Source organism: Chanos chanos, chromosome 4 (genome assembly GCF_902362185.1).
Source record: "Chanos chanos chromosome 4, fChaCha1.1, whole genome shotgun sequence".
Taxonomy (NCBI): Eukaryota; Metazoa; Chordata; class Actinopteri; order Gonorynchiformes; family Chanidae; genus Chanos; species Chanos chanos.
Window position 1 is genome coordinate 18,969,915 of NC_044498.1, and position 19,646 is coordinate 18,989,560.

At 37.9% G+C, this 19,646-nt stretch overlaps 1 protein-coding gene across 1 annotated transcript; it reads right to left on the minus strand.

The window, feature by feature from the left end:
* Positions 1 to 6,847: 6,847 nt before the first annotated feature.
* opn8a (opsin 8, group member a) lies at positions 6,848 to 17,828 on the minus strand. The gene is made up of 4 exons (XM_030772152.1): positions 17,756 to 17,828; positions 11,176 to 11,469; positions 8,495 to 8,826; positions 6,848 to 7,237 (listed from the first exon to the last, which is right to left on the minus strand). The coding sequence occupies exons 1-4, from the start codon at positions 17,826 to 17,828 to the stop codon at positions 6,848 to 6,850; spliced, it is 1,089 nt and encodes a 362-aa protein (XP_030628012.1).
* Between the last annotated feature and the right edge of the window lie 1,818 nt (positions 17,829 to 19,646).

A 19,646-nucleotide genomic window follows, 5' to 3' on the forward strand; every position in this document is an offset into this window, starting at 1 on the left:
AGTTATTATCCTTAATCAAACTTAAAATCATTTCTGTTGTAACCAGAAATAATTTTGTTAACTCAGTGTAAATTGTTCTCAATGGTGTCGGTGCTTCTAGGGCCTCATTGAGTAACATTACCATAATTCATCCTCTAAATTTGATTGTACAGTCAAAACTATAGTCATTATATATGCATGAAGACAACTGGGATTCATAAAGGGATTATGCCAGCTTGCATACACTTTCTTTGACGAATTGCACTCATCCTAATATCATACAAACATGTGCAAGCTTGAAGCTCTCAAACAGTGCCTGTCCACACTCCACAACCAAAGAATAATCACCTATATAATACATAAATGCTGATCTGGTTTTAAAATAGTACACACACATTTGTAAATCAAGAATGATGCTGACAAAATAAAATGCTTCGCTGTTGGAGATTACACAATAAGAGTATAACGTCCCATTTTTTTCTCCTTACATTCTCATTATATTGGCTAGAGAGCTAAAGAACTGAAAAAAAAGCATGAATGCAATGTGATAATATCATTTTCATCTAAATTCTAGTGTTCAGTATGAAACATTTCTGATCTGCGTTAACATCTAAATGCTTAAGAGATCTGTTTTGATAGCAAAGCATACAAATAAAGCACAAATGTGCAAAAGCAAAAAAATAAATCAGTTTCCTGCAAGGAATGTGATTTCCAGATAATAGCTTTCATAAGAGTCCAGTAATGTTGGGAAAAAAGAGGATTCATGCTCGTCAAACACATTGCATTGTAAAACTAACCTGACTTTCTCTCCTGTACTGCAGTTATTGGCAAATGACCTAATGTACAAATAAAACAGCTATTCTTGCCACTCATGGATGTACATGCTGTTCAAACAAGAAGCCACTATGTAATATGTGTGTACTGATAAAAGATGTGAATGAATGAAACTTCGCTTTTTTTCCCTATTACATTCATTTCTGAGAAAATTAAAATGGAAAATTCTCTACAGTCTGTTCCAGGAATTCAAAGTAATATTAAGAGTTTATGAACAATGGAAGCTGTATAAAATTACAATCATCAAGCTAAAAAGAATTTCATGTTGGTATGCAAAAAGCACACTTGAGATTGCTGCTCTTCAGAGTATATTTACTGTACAATCTTGTTCTCAAGAATACCTCTCAATAATAGGTTTATACAAAGCTGCATTTATGACTATAATTTCTATGTTGCACCTATCTCTGATCAATCTTGTTTGTATTTACAGCTTGCCAGTGATGGGTACTGTGACTAAACATTAAAGAAAACAAAGGTCCCCCAGCATTACAGAAAGGAACAGGAAGAATTTGGTTGGCCTTCAGCAATGTTTTGTTGTTGACTATATTTTTGTTGTTGACGAGAGATTATTTCTCTGCCCTTTCTCTTATTTCTCAAATTGCATGTCATATCTTCCACTATTTGGCTACTCTGGCAGTTGCAACCAATCTGTGTGTCTGGTAATTTTTTCATTGCCTTAATGAAGGTCAATTTATTTTGACAAATATGCAATTAACCACATCCCATTCTTCCTCATAAATTTTCAAGTCTATAGAAGGCCAGAAGCCTTTGACTGGTTCCATTCTCCTCCACTTACTTCATACAACAGAAGTAGAGATGTAGGGGTTGTTGAGTTGTTGCTTGTTATGAAGGAGCATGGTCACTAAATGAGGCTGGTTATATTGTGTTGGTGTGTTTAGTTTCATCCTGATGATTTTGAATTTTCCAGCAGAACTGCTACCCTCAAACCTTGTGTTTTTGTAGTGGGGCCTCAGAGCATCATATAAAAGAGAAAAGAAATCAAATAAACTTTTATTTTCTCTTTCATTTTCATCACTTGCAGTTTTCTTTGTGCCTGTGGTCTATAGCCCTCTCTCTCTAGTGTGTGAGTCAAATATTCCATCACTGTCTATCTTTACTACTTCACTAAGTGACATTAAAACAGCACTGACCTGATGACAGGATCTGAAAGCAGCAAACTGTACTTACAAGGCCACTGTCAGAGGCACTGACAGCCACTGCAGGGAGAGTCTCAAGTGATTACAGCACTGAACAAATGTGATAGCATCAGCACCTGGCTTTACAAGATTATCACAAAACTGTCACTGAAATGTCTCTGATGAATATTTTACAAGACGAGAATTGCGAAACTGAGCTTAAAAATTTTCCAAAAAAGAACTTATAACTGAGAAAAGTTCCATCGACTGTTCCTGTTGGCATTCAGAGTGTAGTATGAGGATTAGAAACCCATGTTTAGGACTGTTACATATCCTGAAATTGTTATTGGGAAGAATTTCTGCTTATTCTTTATGAGCAGGCTCTTCAACAATGAACAGTTTAGATTAAAACTACAGACCAGAACTGATCACTTCTAGCTTAAAGTTACGATCGTGTCCATTCTTTCTTTCTTTCTTTCTTTCTTTCTTTCTTTCTTTCTTTCTTTGTTTGTTTGTTTGTTTGTTTCTTTCTTTCTTTCTTTCTTTCTTTCTTTCTTTCTTTCTTTCTTTGTTTGTTTCTTTCTTTCTTTCTTTCTTTCTTTCTTTCTTTCTTTCTTTCTTTCCCTAACCATTTTCCTCTATTTACATGGAGTCAAGAAAATGACTAAATGCTACTGCTTGGGAAAAGCAGTGGACAAAGATTATTTAAATGATTTATAGGACTGTTTTCCCTTCATCTTATATTATACTCTCCTGTTTTATTTTATTTTTGTTCTTTAGATATGGCCAAGAAGGGAGTGTTACAGTGATTTGGTACATGGATACTGGGCAGTTTTTATTATATGGAAGTTGCAATATCATTTAAAGTCATAAGCCTTATGCATAAGCTATAGATAAATTGAAATGGTATATTTATCTTTTTGCATCTTAGGGAAAGGATTAGTCCTGATTGATGAACTATATGGCCATAATGATGGTTCATCTTTTATTGAAATCAGCTGATTCAGTTTCCAGATATGGTTTGTACTATGGGACATGATTTCAACCAAATGATTCACATTAAAATAAATAAATCTTGCAAGGCAATAACATGGTCTCTGAGAGCCAAAATATCACTACTTAACCCAACTGAAATTACAGCACAGGTGGATATATGGGAAAAATTAAATGGAGAAGAAAGCCAGAATATTTTTAACTCAGATTGGATAACTTCTCACTGTCTAAATACCTTGTGCCTCAGGTTATTATGTCTGATCATGTACCCATTTGGATCACTGCACAAATAAATGTCAGCCAGGGATATGTGTGATTTAACCCTTTGTTGTGTTTGGAGTCTGCTTTTGTGTCTCAGATGCAAGGAAATGTAGGGAAATTCCACAGTATCCTACATTTTAAAAAGAACATGAATTCTCTAGCTACTCCATTCTCATTGCATGCAGGCTTTTGATCAAGTCCAGAAAAAATGCTTGGCTTTCAGTTTGTATTGATTTGGGTTTGGTCCCTCAGACATGATTCTTAGTAACCGAAATACAGCTATCAAATGGCATACCTCCCTCTATACACCTGAGAGAGCAGCGAGACAAGGCTGCCCTCTACCGCTTGTTCACATTCATTTAGTGCCCAGACCACTTTCAATGGCAATGCAAGGTCAGAGAGAGGTAGAGTACACTGTGATTGGGCACCATGAGGACAAAATTGGCAATGCATGCAGAGAGTAAGTTGCTGTTAAAATACCATGAAGGCAATTAAAGAGCTCCTTGGCCTAGTTGGTAAATACACATATATGTTTATCTGATTTAGAGTAAACAGGGGAAATACACAAGCTATGCCCTTGAACAAGTTGTGTTTAGATAATCAAGCATGTATATGTAATGTATAATGTTGAGTAGGCACCAGAGGGCCTGAAATATGTTTTATGCCATCTTCTCATTGTAATTTAATAATTACAATGGAATACGGAATCTTTTAACAGGTCTTTGAAGGAAGAGCTGGTCAGATGGTCTTTTATGGATATTACTGAATCAATCACATTGACTATGACACCAAAAGCAAGCTTAGCATGCTGCCTGTTACTATTTTTACTATTTTTTTTCCAAGAACTCAGTGATCTCAAATTAATATGCATTTCAAAACAACCTAAAGGGTTGGCTCCATTAAAAACAATTGGAAATAGGCTGTAAACTGCAATTGTAAACTATTGGATATTTCTACCCAAACGTTAGTGACTGAGAGTGTGTTCTCTGAATGTTTACCACTTGATGTGTGCTGTGTATTGAATTCTCAGAGACATACCAAAAAACCACTCCACAATATTAACATGGTAGAGAAACACAATATAAATGTTGTCTCTATACAAGTACCTTTCTGGAACAAACCTGATATATTGATAAACAGTAATCCTTTAATTTGGGGAGATTAGCTATATATGGGTATTTGGGCAATTGTTGATTACTTGATTGACTTACTTGGGTATTTGCTGGACACCAAGAACCTTTAGGGGAAAACAATTTTGAACAATGCATTCCAATCTATCCAAATGGTTCAAGCTTTTACAACAGCAACTGAGAAGAATAAATTTGTCTGGGAGTTAAATGAAAGATGTCTGCACAAACTTGCAATGATTTATCAATTAAGATTGTTTGATTCTCTATTGTTCCTCTATTGTAATGAATGACATTAAGTGTGGAAATACTGTTTCAAAACCTGCAAGGATTCGAATACCCAAATTGTACAGTATAATTTGCTGAATAAGGCTTATTGGACAAACTCTAAATTGTAGGAAGTGAGTTTAATCTTCAGATGATAAGTGCTAGGGGTGTAAAAATAAAATATGGGCTTAGAGCATTTGCTCATGAGGTATCCAGAATAAAAATGAAAAACTTAAAAAAGAAAAAAAGTAAACTTCACGTCCAAGTATCCTGTCTTTATTATAATAGGTATTAGTTCACAAAACGACGTCACAAATACTAAATGTGGTCTTAGGGCACAGGTATTTACATTTATTAGTAAAAAAAAAAAAGTTACACTCTGAGACTGGAAGAAGTGTCTGCCTAAAATGATAGCAATGATTGGTTATGAGGCTAGATTTGCAACCTTTCCAACCTTTCCACCTAAAAAAGAAAGAAGAGTGTAGTTTCAGAAGAAAAAGAGTTGATAAACACTGTTTTTTACATTTTAATTTATTTCTTCATAATTTTTTCCAAAGCAAATATAGATCTTGGATCATTTAATGAACAATATTATATTCATAGAGGTTTCGAGCTGTTAGGAGGCCATATGTAGGCCTACATGTGTGTATACTCTTTTCATTGTATCATAATGTAACAAAGGACAAAAAGATGACAGCTTCCTTTTGCTTTAAACACTGCAGACACAGTAAAAGATCATTCTTTGAGCTGATGTCAGAGGCCAGACATAACATATGAATAAAATACCCAGAAACTTACACTGTGGTCGAAGCTGCCACAGTTGGATATTAACATTCAAGTTAATTCAATATCTCTATTGTTTCTGATTACAGCAAGAAACTTGATATTTCAGTTATGTTGATATGATATGACTCTTTTGGGCTGTAAGAAGGATGTGGGCCAGAATACAGGCCATAGAGACAGTAAGCTACAAGTTAAAGGTGGTCTGAAATGGAGGAACGACACTAATCTGTCATACAGGGATTGAATTAAATAAACACAATAATCAGAGATGGACTGGAACAGAAAAAACACAGTAAACTGTAACATAGAGATTGATTTGGATATAGACTTGAAACACAGAAGCGAAGGAAGCTTCAGTCTTCAGTCCCCTTCTCATCTAAGTATTTTATTAGTGTTATAAAGGATTAGCCAATCATCATCCTAATCTCTGACTGATTAACAGATATGACTGTCAGAGCTAATTTCAATTCATACCAGTTTTTCACAGAAAGTTGTCAAATTGCATGCAGTGAGATAATGCTTAGAATTGTAATATTTCACTGACTTGCTTATAATTATTCAAAGACAATTCACCATGTGAGAGCCGGACATAGAGGACTGATTAAAACATGACAAAAATTCACCAGTGATGCTTTATTGTAAGATGTGTACAAAGCATACAGAAACCATTTTGATTATGCAAACGGCTGTGACAAAATTGATTTTTAGTATATTTGTTTGAGTACTGTGAAGCATTAACAATAGACTAACAATGCCACATAATAAAGCCCTGACAGAAAAAAGCTTTTATTATCATTTACTAATTTTCTTAAGATTAACAAGCGATTCTTAACATCCATGAAAACATTAATCAAAGATTCTGACTTACTTTAACATAATTAACGCACAGCTAGTCAGCAATGAGTATGTGATACAAATTTATTGAAAGACCATAATGTTACAAAGTTACAAAGTTACTTGTGATCTGTGGAGTTTACTGACAATGATTTACATGTGGCTTCAAAATGCTTAAAACAATGAGACACAAAAACAAAACAATCAGTGAGAATTTGTCAACCCAAAACAATTTTAACAAATCCACAGAGAATATCTCGCAGCTCTAGAGTACAAACCTTTTGATAGGTTACATACATCTCAAAATAACTAATGGGGTTATAAGGATTGAAACTGGTATCTCTATTTGTTCTTGAGGCTCTTTCAGCTGAATATTCCTTTTTGTAGAGGAATGTTAAAATGTTGGTTGATGGTGCAGAGGAGTACGCATATCAAATCAAAAAAGTGGATGTGAGCCCTGCTGAAAACATACTGTATATTGAATCCTGTGGGTTCATTTCATTTTGCCATCACATGCATATTGTGATGGTGCCAAAAAAGCTACAGTAAACACACACCTTGCTGATAGCTGTCCAAACATGGCAAATTGTGGTCACAGAAACTACAACACAGAAGCAAGCCTGTCTCTTCATGTTAGCAGGAGCTTGTCACCTCACCATCAAAAATGTATTCAGGGGTTGACTGGCTGAACCCCAGCCCCATGCTGTAGCTTTTTTCCTCTTGTAACCTTTTCTGGGCCAATGACTTTTTGTGGTGTTTGCCCTCCTTCTCAGTGGGGGGACGCTCTCTCCCAAAGTGATGGCAGCAGCACTGAAACTGTTTGAGATCTTGTCGAAAAGACGTTTTGAAAACATAGTAGACAAAGGGGTTGTAGACTGTGGAACATTTGGCAAACAAACAGGGGAGCAAGCTGACGATGGGTGCTACGCTGTCCCTGCCTTCAGAGTGAAACATGGTCCAAAGGCTGATGGCCACATATGGAGTCCAGGAGACGATGAAGCCAGAGCTTATCAGAATAGCCATCTGAAATTTCAAAGGTGACATTAGCTGCTGGTATATTGGCTCAGCTGGTGTCAATATAATACACTGAGGTGGTGGGCACAGCAGTACAAAGGGAAATGGTCATGAACTCTGGAGGACACTTAACATGCTTTAAATCTGGTAAACCTTGATCTGACACACCTGAATCTAATTTTCAGAGGGTCCTAAGGGACCCTGGTCAGATGAATCAGATGAAGTGAGTTTGCGAAGCTTCTCCTGTGCCGCCTGCCCACATCACAGTCCTTCAGGAGAAGCATTACCAATCTCTTTCTTAAGTCATCTGATCAAAGAGATCATTTGATAAAGGGCAGACTCAAAGGCTGAGTGGAGTGATACCAATTTAATTCCCATCAGCTCAGGTATGTTGGTGATCCTAATTGCTCTTAGGTCTTAAAATAACTCTAAATTTTGGATTTGATTGTTTAATATATGTTTGTGGAACTATGACTGAAAGCCTTTCAGTCTTGTTCAGGATTTGAACACGGGTGACCTGATGTGAAGTCGGGCATGCAAATCGATGCCTGCCACTGTAATAGTGAAATGGTTAAGTATAACGACAACCAGATGTGTAGACCTTCTGAGGGGAAGCCTCATTTTGACCCTTCACGCTATGTTAAGCAGAGCTTACAAAATCAGAGCGACAAGCTACAAAAACCTAATCCTTTGGCTTCTGTTTCCCCCCCAACACCTATTTTACATCCAAACCAAACAATGGCAGATCTTATCTGATTTCTCATGGTTTATGTTCTTAATCTCAGGGAGTTCTGAACCTTCATTTGCATAACTCAGTAGTGCAGACAAGAGGATGGCATGACTCATGATGACTGAATATTTAACAAAAAAGAATATGACAGCTTCCTCGAATGGGTGACAGAGGGTCTAACAAGTCCCCATTTACTCAAAGATCTCAAGTGTATAGTTAACAAAATATCATACAGCAGAAAAAATCACTCTCATAAAGCTGTACATTTAACGGTTCACTTTTCTTTTGTCAATTTCCATGCATTAACTGTATATTTATATATTTTCCATATATATTCTTTAAAAAAATCTCTTGTCTGTTGCTTAAAATAAAGGGGTAAGCAATCACAGGATTGCATCTAAAATGAAACATAAAATCCAGTCATTCTACACTGGGTTAAATTTAATCTCAAATCATTTATGTGACAAGTCAAATTTTGATGACCAGAAAACAGATGTCTACTGTTTTGAACTAAAGGAAGCAAAGCAAATACCTACCAGGGTGACCTTCCTCTCAATGCTGCCAGAGTTGGGAAGATTGTCGTTGCTCTGGATGGTCTGGTAGGCTTTGTGGAGCTTCCAGGCAATGCCAGAATAGGAGAACAAGATAACCCCACAGGGTATTATAGTACACAGAACTGCCAAAGCCATTATAAAAGTGGAGCCATTCAGTGAGTGCTGGTATCCGGCCCAATCCACAGAGCAGGCCAAGCCAAAAGGTTCTGGACCATACCCGCCCCATCCAAGGAGAGGGAACGCCGCCCACAGCAGAGAGTAGATCCAGATGAGCCCAATAAAAATGGTAATGGTTCTTCTTTGAAACTTGTTGCCTAAAACACATAAAACAAAGACATTGCACAGACCTTCAGGATTGCCTCAGATGTGCAGTTTCCCTTGGTCAATGTGACATCACACTTCAGAGCCAAGTCTGAAGCAGACTAATTCAGAGATATGAATAATAAAAATGAAAATATTTTCCCCATTGAGCTGCTCTCTTCAACTTCACTAAATAAAAAATTGCTTTGGTGCAAGCACTAGTTATCTGATACATAATGTATAAAAAACACACAGAAAATTAAGATGATGTATAAATGGGCTCAGAAAGAACCCACATAACTTCCTCTCTCCACTGGCTTAAAAAATTAATATTAACTTTAAAAAAAAGTTGAAGATTCTTAAAAAGAAAATGTTCTTTGCAAAATAACTGCAAGATGCTGCAGTTAACTAAAAATATTTCAAGACTAGCGCTCATTGCAATATTTCCCAGTAGTCTTTTCCTAATAGATTTAAGTATCCTCTTCTTTAACTTCTTTAACGTTTGAGTCTGACAATTGCTGCCATCAAAAGTGCATGACAATGGTTCTTTTTTTAGGCTTCTTAAAGTTATTGCATCGGTACCACAGATTCTGTTAGTATATTCAGTCCCTACAATGTCAATGAGATTAATTGTGTTGTGTTTCCGATAATTGCGGTCAGGTCACATTAAGTCTGTGTACACTGATTTCTTTCAATACATGATTTATGACTTCTGGAATGGTAACATTAATTAATCATACCTAGAAAGAGGTCTGCTGCATAGAGCAGACAATAATTATATAAATATATATTAATAACTCATTGCCAGAAGTTTGGCTGAAAAAAAAGTTTGTTTACATGTAGTCACACTCAGAAAACTGCACAGAAGCATGTGCTAACAAGTACAAACTGTTCTCATGACAGAATACAGCATGTCTTCTGTTTAGACTAGATTTTACCATAGTGATTTGTGGCTTTACGTGCTTTGTGCTTACTGAAACCAGCACAGAACGTTACACTGCCTAATAGAGGAAGATGGATGGACACTAATTTTATTCATAACTCCCAGCAGTCCTCCTAAAAAGGAACAAAAAGTAACTGGGCCTCTGGCTTTTGTTGGTCTGTGGTGTCCGGTACCCCTAACACATGACATCAATCACCTGAATTACTGTCTGCAAATCGGTGAGGGAGTGTAAACCAAAGCTGTCATTTATGCAACTTTGGCCTAAAGGTTCACCCAGAATTAAAAATATCCTTACAAACTAGAGGTGCACCGATACCAAATTTAAAAAGACTGATACAAGGATCAAGTTTTTGAGAATTGGGGGGGGGGGGTGAAAGATGACAAAAGAAGCATCATGTATAATATTTTTGTTGGAATATTTTTTAGCATCAACAAAGAATAAATATTTACAAACAGGGGACAATTCTGGTAATAATTCTGAGGGAACACAGAATTGTTTAGTGCCTTCGCTATGAGGCCAGTGGCCGGCTACCGTCTGTCTAACAGCCTGGTTAACTGATAATAAACAGAGGTGGCTTATCTAAATGTAAGGGAACGGTTTTCTTCATAAAGAGAAGCATTTCCGTCCTCTCACAGTCTGTTTATTCTCATGTTAGCATCTTGAGAGGCTGCCCTATAGAGTCTTTCAATCTCGACACTGGTGCATGGTGCTGAGAGAAATTTCCAAGGTGTGGAAGACAAAGAAGGGAGTCAAACCACGTTGCTTCTCCAGAACTCTGGGGCATTATCTGACCTTGCAATAGTTGGCTCCCTGAGGTACATCTGCACATGCACTGCTGTGCCCATGACCCTTGCCTTCAAGCGTTGTGACTCGTTCTCTAGAATTTGATGTTTTAAAAAACACATAGAGTTGGTCTTCTGCATTTCAGTGTTAATAACAGTGGGTGTTTTTGTCAAATTGCTGAGGTACATTGTATTTATGCTTCCCCTTGAAATGGTTGTGTTTCAGATATTGCAGTTAGTGGTTTTACTTTCTTTGTGTTTAAGTTTAAAGAAATTCCAACAGGCTGATATAACTCCAGGTTTATGATTGTATTACTCGCATTTCTCTGTTAGTTTTGTGGCAAACTTTTACAGGCCACATCATTATACATATGGGTACTCATATCAAGCCATGATGCCAAGTACAAGTGTTTACCATGCTGCATCGACCCAATACAAATATGACAGAGTAGAATCGGTGCATCTCCCTTATAAACTGTAGACATACCCCAAACCTAATGAGGGACAGATTCCACAACCTTTCCTTCATCACTGCTAGAATCTGATGGACAATTTTTTTGGGGAGAGGGATGGAATGTGTGAAATGGTGTGGGCTGATTTTGGGAAATCAGGCCACTAAATTGCAGTGTGCTTTTACCTGATTTTGGAGGGTTGCCTGTCACAAGGTATCGTACCATACCCATGACTGCCAAGGTCATAATGCTGGCTACACTGAAGATCATACCCATAAGGCCATAGTACAGGCAGGATGAGTCTCCGCCGATCCAAGCATGATTGAAGGCTGAGGCAATGGACAGCGGGTACATGCTGAGTGCCATGCCAATGTCTGTCACTGCCAAGTTGACTGTGAGGAGCTCTGGGGCTTTCAGGGCACTGTGACGACGGGCAGCTGTGACCAGGACAGCTGCGTTCCCCAGGATTGACAGTATGGCTGAAAAAACAACAAATAAACAAACATACTGTATGCCCATGATCAGTGGTGATAGACCAGGGAGCCCTGCTCATACGGAATAAATTTTTTGTTGTTGTTTGTTTGTTTGTTTTTGCATGTGTAGGGCTATATGGAGTACTAAATGCTGACAGAAGACATTAATGTATTAGTGCTAAAAATGATTTAAAACACTCATTTAAACATCACATGTTTTTCAAAACCTAAAAGGTGCCATTTGATGTTGGAAACCCCTATTCCTAACCCTATTTTCTCTGAAAAGCTATTATCAGATTAATTCAGAATTAACCTTAAGTTAACCCTTCTTGTCAGGACAATGAACATTAATCAACACAAAAGTGTTACTTATTGTCACGCCCTGGTTCTCTCTCTCTCCACCTCTGCAGGTCATTCTATGTTAGGTTTGTTTATGCACTTCCTTATTTACCTTGTTAGTTTAATCATTAGTCGCACCTGAGTTTCTCAGGTAGTCATGTACTATTCTGTATAAATTCTCCTAGTTTTCCCTTGTTTAGTGTGTGGAATTGTGTGCAATGTGTCATATAAACCAGAAGTTTGAATCCTGAAACCTGCAAGATCCCAGAAGTCCTTTGTCAAGCCTGTTTTGTTCTAACACACTGAGGAACCTGCACGTGCATCTTGAATTTCCTTAAGTCCGTGACAGAATTCCACATCGCACCATGGATGCAGTAAGATAGCCTAAATTCATGCAGAGATCATAAAGGTATAATGGATCCCCTTGGAAGTGCCAGGAACTTCTGTCTCAGTGCTCCCCATATTTTGCACAAAAGGGGATCAATGGTGACAATACCCAGCTGGCAGTATGTAGTAAACTTCCAAAGGGACAAGCATTGATATTGGCAGCTGGGTGGTGGCTTAGAGAGGGAGACACTATTGGTTCTTCATCATTTATCTTTCCTGAGGCCTCTATGACAAGCTCATCTCCCAGTTCTGTGCCATCTTTGAACTCCTGCGACAGTGGGGATGTCAAGGTGGACTTGGAGAACACCACCACCAGAAGGGCATGGGAGAGCAGTATTCACTTGGGATCTGGACGAGTGGGGTTTGTTTCCTGTTGTGGCAGCACCCTCTCCCACTCAGTGTCCAACCACTCATTGCTGCTACCTGTCACCTCGGTGCTGCGGGTCACTGTTCCCACAACCTCAGGGACTCTGCAGCAGGGACTCCAGCTCTGGATCTGATTGTGGTGGGGGCCTCACTCACAGCAGGGACTCCAGATCCAGATTAGGTGAGGACTTTTCTTGTGGCAGAGGTCCCACCTCTGGATCCAGTCACGATGGGGACACTGGTTCTGGATCCAAGCACCATGACGCTCTGCCCACCTCTGGGTCTCCCGATGCTGCAGAGGCTGTGCCTGCCTCTGGATCTCCTGTCCCTGGTCTTATTGCTGTAGAGGCCATTCTCGCCTCTGGGTCTCTTGTCCCTGGCTCTGCTCCTGTCACTGCAGAGGTGGGTCTCCCTCTCCTAGTCCTGTCGCTGCAAAGGCTGTGCCCACCTCTGGGCTCCCTGGTCCTGCTCTTGTTGCCAAAGAGACTGTGCGTACCTCTGGGCTCCCTGGTCCTGCTCCTGTCACCTCAGAGGCCCCTGGTCCAGTTCTGGTCACTGTCACTCCTACGATTCCAGTCCCCGGGCTTGCAGAAGTACCTGACCCTCCAGAGCCTCCAGACACTCAATTCCCATCACCTGCTCCGTCTCCAGAGCCTTCTGATTGCCCAGCCCCATTGCCCGGTCTGCCTCCAATATCTGTCTGTGTAAATCTGGAGTATCCTGGTGCTCCTGGCTCCCTGGTGTCTCCAAGATGGTCTGTCCCACAGCAGGAGCTGCGCGTTACGGGGGGTTACTGTTGCACCCTGGTCCTCCCTCTATCCTTCTGCTAGTTATTCTATGTTACGCTGGTTACGCTTAACAACTAGAATTAACAACTAAGGAGACACTATCCCTTTACTGATTTACTAGGGAATTACCGTTTACCTAAAAACCCTTTAGTAGACTCATCATGTTGTGCTTAAAATTCAGAAATCATGATATCTTTGTAACAATTGCATTATTAACACTCTTACACAAACTATAAGTACACTACTGTGAATTAAAACATTGGAGGTTAAACATGTTGGGGGAGTCAAACAAGTTGGACTCTAAAAAATTGTGTATTTCAATGATCTGTGAGAATGTGTATGCATTATCCTAATCGAAACCAGTCTGTGGTAAAATGAGTCTGTTCATAGGAAATGTATGTCACACTCTATGTTCATGTTGGACATTATGGTCTTTCAGATCTGTGCAAAGATCAGAAACTGCTCTGAGTAAAGTACACTTTGAATGTTAACCTAGTATCCAAAGAAATTAGGAACTAAGTATCTATATAAATATTAACTACATGTATTGCATGTTTAGCCGTTCCGAAGAAGCCACTTCTCATCAAATGCCTCTTCCAAGAATTGATGAATTATAACAGGTCTGAAAAACTTCAAATATTCTCCTGTTGCCTTTTCACGTTTGTTAGGGAAAAAGTGGTTATTTATTGTTGACAGTACCATACATTTTCAGTCTTGTTATCACATGTCTTTTTATACACACTATGTGATTATCTGCTACTGTTCAACAGCTCTACAAATATGATGGCAGCATATTAATTAGGAAATTGATTCAGCTGCAGAAGTCTGTCCCATTAAAAAACGTCTGATCTCTATGCCCTGAATCATACTGAGTTCAATCTTCGTGAAACTAATTGCTCTTGTCTGTTTTCATACCCTATGAAAAGTAATTAAGCAAATGAACAATATTTTATGATTTCTTAATTTGTGTCATAGCTTTTAAAAGGGAATGTAATCACTTGCAGTTTAATCAGGTAAAGAGCTAGACATGGCATTGAGTATGTCCTTTCAAAGCTTTGCTTCACTAATCAGCAGAGAGAATAAGCAATCCCTAGGCGACTATGTCTGAAGGTCTGTCTTTGCTATGGAAATAATATATCGAACTGCTACTTTGTTTCACAGATAAGATGATTTGAGCAACCTAAAGTCACCACTGAACAATTATTTGTCCAAGAACACTGATAGATGTGTTTTCACGTTTACATTTTGCAGGATGTGCAGTCCCAACTCCAGTGAAATATGTAAGGCAACAGTATTCTATGGAACTGTATGTTTTCTTAACAGTCGCAAAATGTATTTCAAATTTATTTTTAAATTCACAAGGACCATGGACATTTTTTTCATTTCTACTGATTTTATGTTGTATTTAGAAAAGCATATGAAATAATACATTTTTCTCATTAATTTCACACAACTTAAAACATTAAAATAGCAATCATTATATTATGATAATATTATTATCAGTATATCACATACGATAATATGCTATTATATTAGTAATATACTGTATATATGTGTGTGTATATGTACATACATACATACATACATGAGTGTGTGTGTGTGTGTGTATATATATATATATATATATATATATATATATATACAGCCCACCACTTTTGTTCATGAACACTGTATTTCACATAGGAAGGATAAAACTGAGATTGCATATATATATATACACAAACACACACATATACACACACATATATATATATATGTATATGTTTTTGAAATCCATTTTCCTGTGTATAATTCAAACCAAATGTGAAGTATCGATCTACATGCAAGGAGACAGTGCCTCAGTTCCTTCAGTCTGCTGGAGAGACAGGGCAGCTTACCAAGTTAAAGTCCACTGGAGCATGATGTCACCTTTATACTGAGGAGACAGACCCTTTAAAGCATGCTTCGCTTGTTACAGAAATCTCTACAGGTTCTATTTCTAGTGTTTTCCAATGGCAAACTACCAAAACATAGCAATCACATGAACCAACAGCATCCATACGTGACTGACAAAGTGCCATCAACCTGTTCATGCACATATGTGAACTAATCACAAATATGTGGCCTCAAGGGCCATAATCAGTGTTGGCAGAGAACAACTGTGCTGTGAAGCACCTCTACGTTGTCAGTTTTTTCTGAGAGTGGCAAGAGAGCATGCTTAACAACCTTTTTCGTCTGATCTTCAGGTGAGACATGAACTGAATTTTACTTAGTGCCATATTTTCCATAAAACTCTTCTTGTAACAGTGTATGGGAAAACTATGATCTGCTGTTAACTACGTCAAATGTGCTAAATGTTTTGGCCAGTGATGTGACATGGTCAGTGTTTTTTGAGGTGTCTCAGATAGTGTACTTAGGTGTGAAGAAAGAAAAAAAATGAACTGAAACACTTTGAATCACATTTCATGGTTTCATCAACATTTTTGTTATATTTATCATCCAGCTGTTTTCATATAGCCAAATAAAAGGATACTTGCATGGGAAACGTCTATAAAGACTAACCTGAGAAGAGGTGAGCCAGTGCACTCTGGTACAAAACACATTTATTGGTGATTATTTAATTCAGTTCAGATTCAGTTCAATTATAGTGAACTGAAATGAAGTTTGGAGTTCATGTAGGTGATAAGATCTCTATTGCAGGTCCTGCCACACCTTCCCCAATGTGAGAACTTGTCTCAGTTCCTCTATGATGCTATTCAGCCTGAGGTCAGGCAAATTTTTCCACAGAATGTTCTGAGAAATGTATTCATGCATGGCCGTAACCATAAAACATAGCTAACCCAATGTTAAGTCACATGAGTGTACTGTCAGCAGCACCAACTTCATGACTCGTGGAATGTTTATTATATAATGCATAACATTGTATGGCAGGCTGACTAAAGTTCTGCAAAAGACAAAAAAACATGAGCAGGAATTATCACAAATACAAATTGGTGTTACTTTAGTACTGTTAACACAGCTCTTTTTGTGTAACTGCTTATCAGAGTTTCAAGGTTTTTTTTTAAGTTGGAGTGTTTCATAAATAAAAGGCACCAGACAGAGAAGCGCTATACAAACAATCATGTGTTATCAGGCTTTGCTTCCAACAGCCTTTGGAAGTAATGGGTAGAACCATAGACAGCAGGAATAGATTTCATTTGACACCATCCCTGGCTTTTCTGAACAGCATTCCGAGGAAAATCTCAAACAAGGAGTTGCATCAGAGCACAACCATTCCAGAATGAAAAAGATACTTTCCTGCTGCTCACTCCAGCATCCTAATGACAGGCTTGTGTGCTGTGCACGGCATTGCTTATGTAACTGATTCGTGAACTCACTGTAAAGATGACCTTCATCATGAGCCTTAATCGAGTGGATGGATTTCATCCCCTAGGTAATGATGTGATAGGTTCTTGCTTGGTTCAGTAAAAAGGGGTGCACAGAATGTTAATACATAGAATATGACTTGAAATAGAATATGACGCTTTTAGAACAAGGTTTGGGGAAATCTTGAAAATGATGATGTGTAGCGTTCTTAAGAAGTCTACATTTCAAAGCTAGGCTGATTACTTTTGACTGGAGAAGCTGTGGTGAGTCTGAAGGTAAAAGTTTCTAATACTTTTGTACCATGGATCCTGAATAAAAAACATTTATTCTTAGTTCTAACCTGAGAGGGTCATCTCTTATCAGTAAACTGTTGTGGTAAATATGGTGGGCTTAGTCAGCTTTTATTCTTCCTGGACAATTGGGACAAGATCATTTGATTTACTTAGTCATTTATTAGAATATTGTGAATGTTTTGGAAACAACATTGCTTCAAGTTCTTAAAACACCTTTGAAACAGTTGTGCCACATGATGTGCACTTTTTTTTAGCATTCCATTCATAGGAGCCTATTTGTTTGAGACATTTACTGTAAAAAAGTTAGCAAACATCCAAATGTCACATGATGTTGACTTAAATAAACGATGCATTCATTCAAAAAGTAAATGAAGTAAGATGAATTGAGTAGAAAAGGTGATCAGACTGTTCTGGATTTTTCCATAGCTCAATAATTTTTTAATTTTGTAATGTCTCTGATGTAAGAACCCAAGTACTGGACAGTTCAAGGGTCTGGAAATTGAATCATTTCTGTGTAAAATAGTGACTCATGCAATATCTCCCTACTCTATTTACATTTGGACCTTCAAATATCTGGCACCATATTCCTTGACACTACAATTTTAAATACGCAATTTTTCCTGTTTCAAACACATTTCACAGTTCTTTCACAGTATGCATTAATAATGCTATCTTGAGTGTAATTCATAATTCAGATAACATATTGTAAGCCCCTAACATCAAATATATGTATTGAATGGCATGGAGGAAGTACAAGAGAAAAGCAGGTCCTACCTACAACAACCAGGAACATCCCTGCTCCATAATCAACAGCAGGGGACAATTTAGAGATATATCGGTCATCCATTCTTGCGCTTAAATAAAAAGGACTTCTCGCATTGTCCAGATGGGTCCAAGTTCCGTACTCCAACAAGAAAACAGCCCTGTCTGACACCATGTAATCATCATCATTAAGAGAGAGCACATATTCATTTTCCATCACTCCATCCAGAATAATCTTTCTGTCCTAAAGCGTGGTCTCGCACACTCACAGATACACACCCATCTTTCTGATTAGGATTACAAGTGTCACTCTGTGTGACAGGACGACAGTCTGCAGACTCTCTCTCTCTCTCTCTGTTGCTCATCTGCTGCATCTTTCCAGAGTCACTGACAAGGAGGATTCAGTACTTTCATCTCACTGAACATAAAAGCAGGTACTGAGAAAAGATATAAAAATCCAGGAAAAGGTATCAGGGTAAGGGTGTCTCTGACTACTTTTATCTAAACAGGCTAACACCTTTTGGCACTGTGTGGTCTTTGGTGCATAAATTAGTTGGATTTAAGTGCATGGTGATGGTGTCACTCCAATGTAAACTCATGGGGATGGGAACTCTTCATAGGTGCTACTATGCATTAGGCTTTACCAGTGATCTCAACCATGGAACTTAAAGCCACCTTGATGTCTGATCCAGAAAGTACATTGAACCCAAAGTACATATAGCTTACATAAAACACATTTTCTCCCTATCTATCTATCTATCTATCTATCTATCTATCTATCTATCTATCTATCTATCCGGTCTGGTGTCTGGAAAGAATTTATTTTACCAGACAAATTTGAAACTTACTGGTCACGTTTCAGTAACAATCTATGTTACAAATGCTAATATAATGTACATCTAGGTTGTCGAAAGAGTGACAATGACCTCAAATCAGTTTGTCTATTTAATAAACAGTAGTAACAATTAAGCAAAACAAACAGTAATAACTGAGCCAAACCTCAACATTTGCCACTAAAATGTATGGAATTATGAAACGTGTAGCCTGTAACCTCTGTAGCTTGTTTTAAAAAAGGCTAGGCCTACATGGCATCAAATATAGCCTATAGACTACTGGGTAACATTTTCTTTTCTTTTTTTTTCTGTTGCAGCAAAGTTCTCATTTGCCGACTTGAAAGAAAACAAACGTGTCCAATCTTTGCAATTTGCAATGCACTATGTTTCGTATGAGCATTATTTCTGGACATTTTGACTGTCAAGTTTTTAATTTATTGTTTTTTGTTTTTTTTTAAGTTTTACCAGGCAAGAACCAGACCAACAGAAACCCTGATAGATAGATAGATAGATAGATAGATAGATAGATAGATAGATAGATAGATAGATAGATAGATAGATAGATAGATAGATAGATAGTGCTGCTTGAAAGTATGTGAACCCCTTGAGCAATTTAGAGTTTTCTATTGTTTTACCATGATTCTCATCAGCACCAGTCTTTTTATATGAAATGACAGGTTTATGTTTAACAATTCCATAAACTTGTATAGAGGGAATCGTGCGAGTAGTCAAAAAACTAAATAAAAAAGGAATTAGTGTAGGTGCAAAAGTAAGTGAACCCCAAGCTGCATAGATTAATTCAAGTAGGTAATAGAATCAGGTGGGACATAACTGGTTGCTTAAATAACAAATCAAACAGACCAATCAAATGACAGATCTTTAGGAAAGAGTTTGAGCAGCACTGATTAAAACAGGGCAGGAACCAGGCCTGTTTAGTCTTACCAAAGCATACCCACACAGGTGAACAGTGCCGAGAGGAAAGGAGATTTCAGAGGATGTCAGGAAGAGGGTAGTGAGAGCACATCAGTCTGGGGAGAGCTATAAAATCATCTCCAAAAGATTTCACCTCT

Excerpts from the sequence above, each read along its gene's own strand:
- opn8a (XM_030772152.1), bottom strand. The coding sequence starts at position 17,828 with ATGGATGACCGATATATCTCTAAATTGTCCCCTGCTGTTGATTATGGA. Across the intron at positions 11,470-17,755 it reads GATGTTCCTGGTTGTTGTAG|CCATACTGTCAATCCTGGGG; the intron begins GTAGGACCTGCT and ends TTGTTTTTTCAG. Across the intron at positions 7,238-8,494 it reads TTGAGAGGAAGGTCACCCTG|ATGGCTATTCTGATAAGCTC; the intron begins GTAGGTATTTGC and ends TTGAAATTTCAG.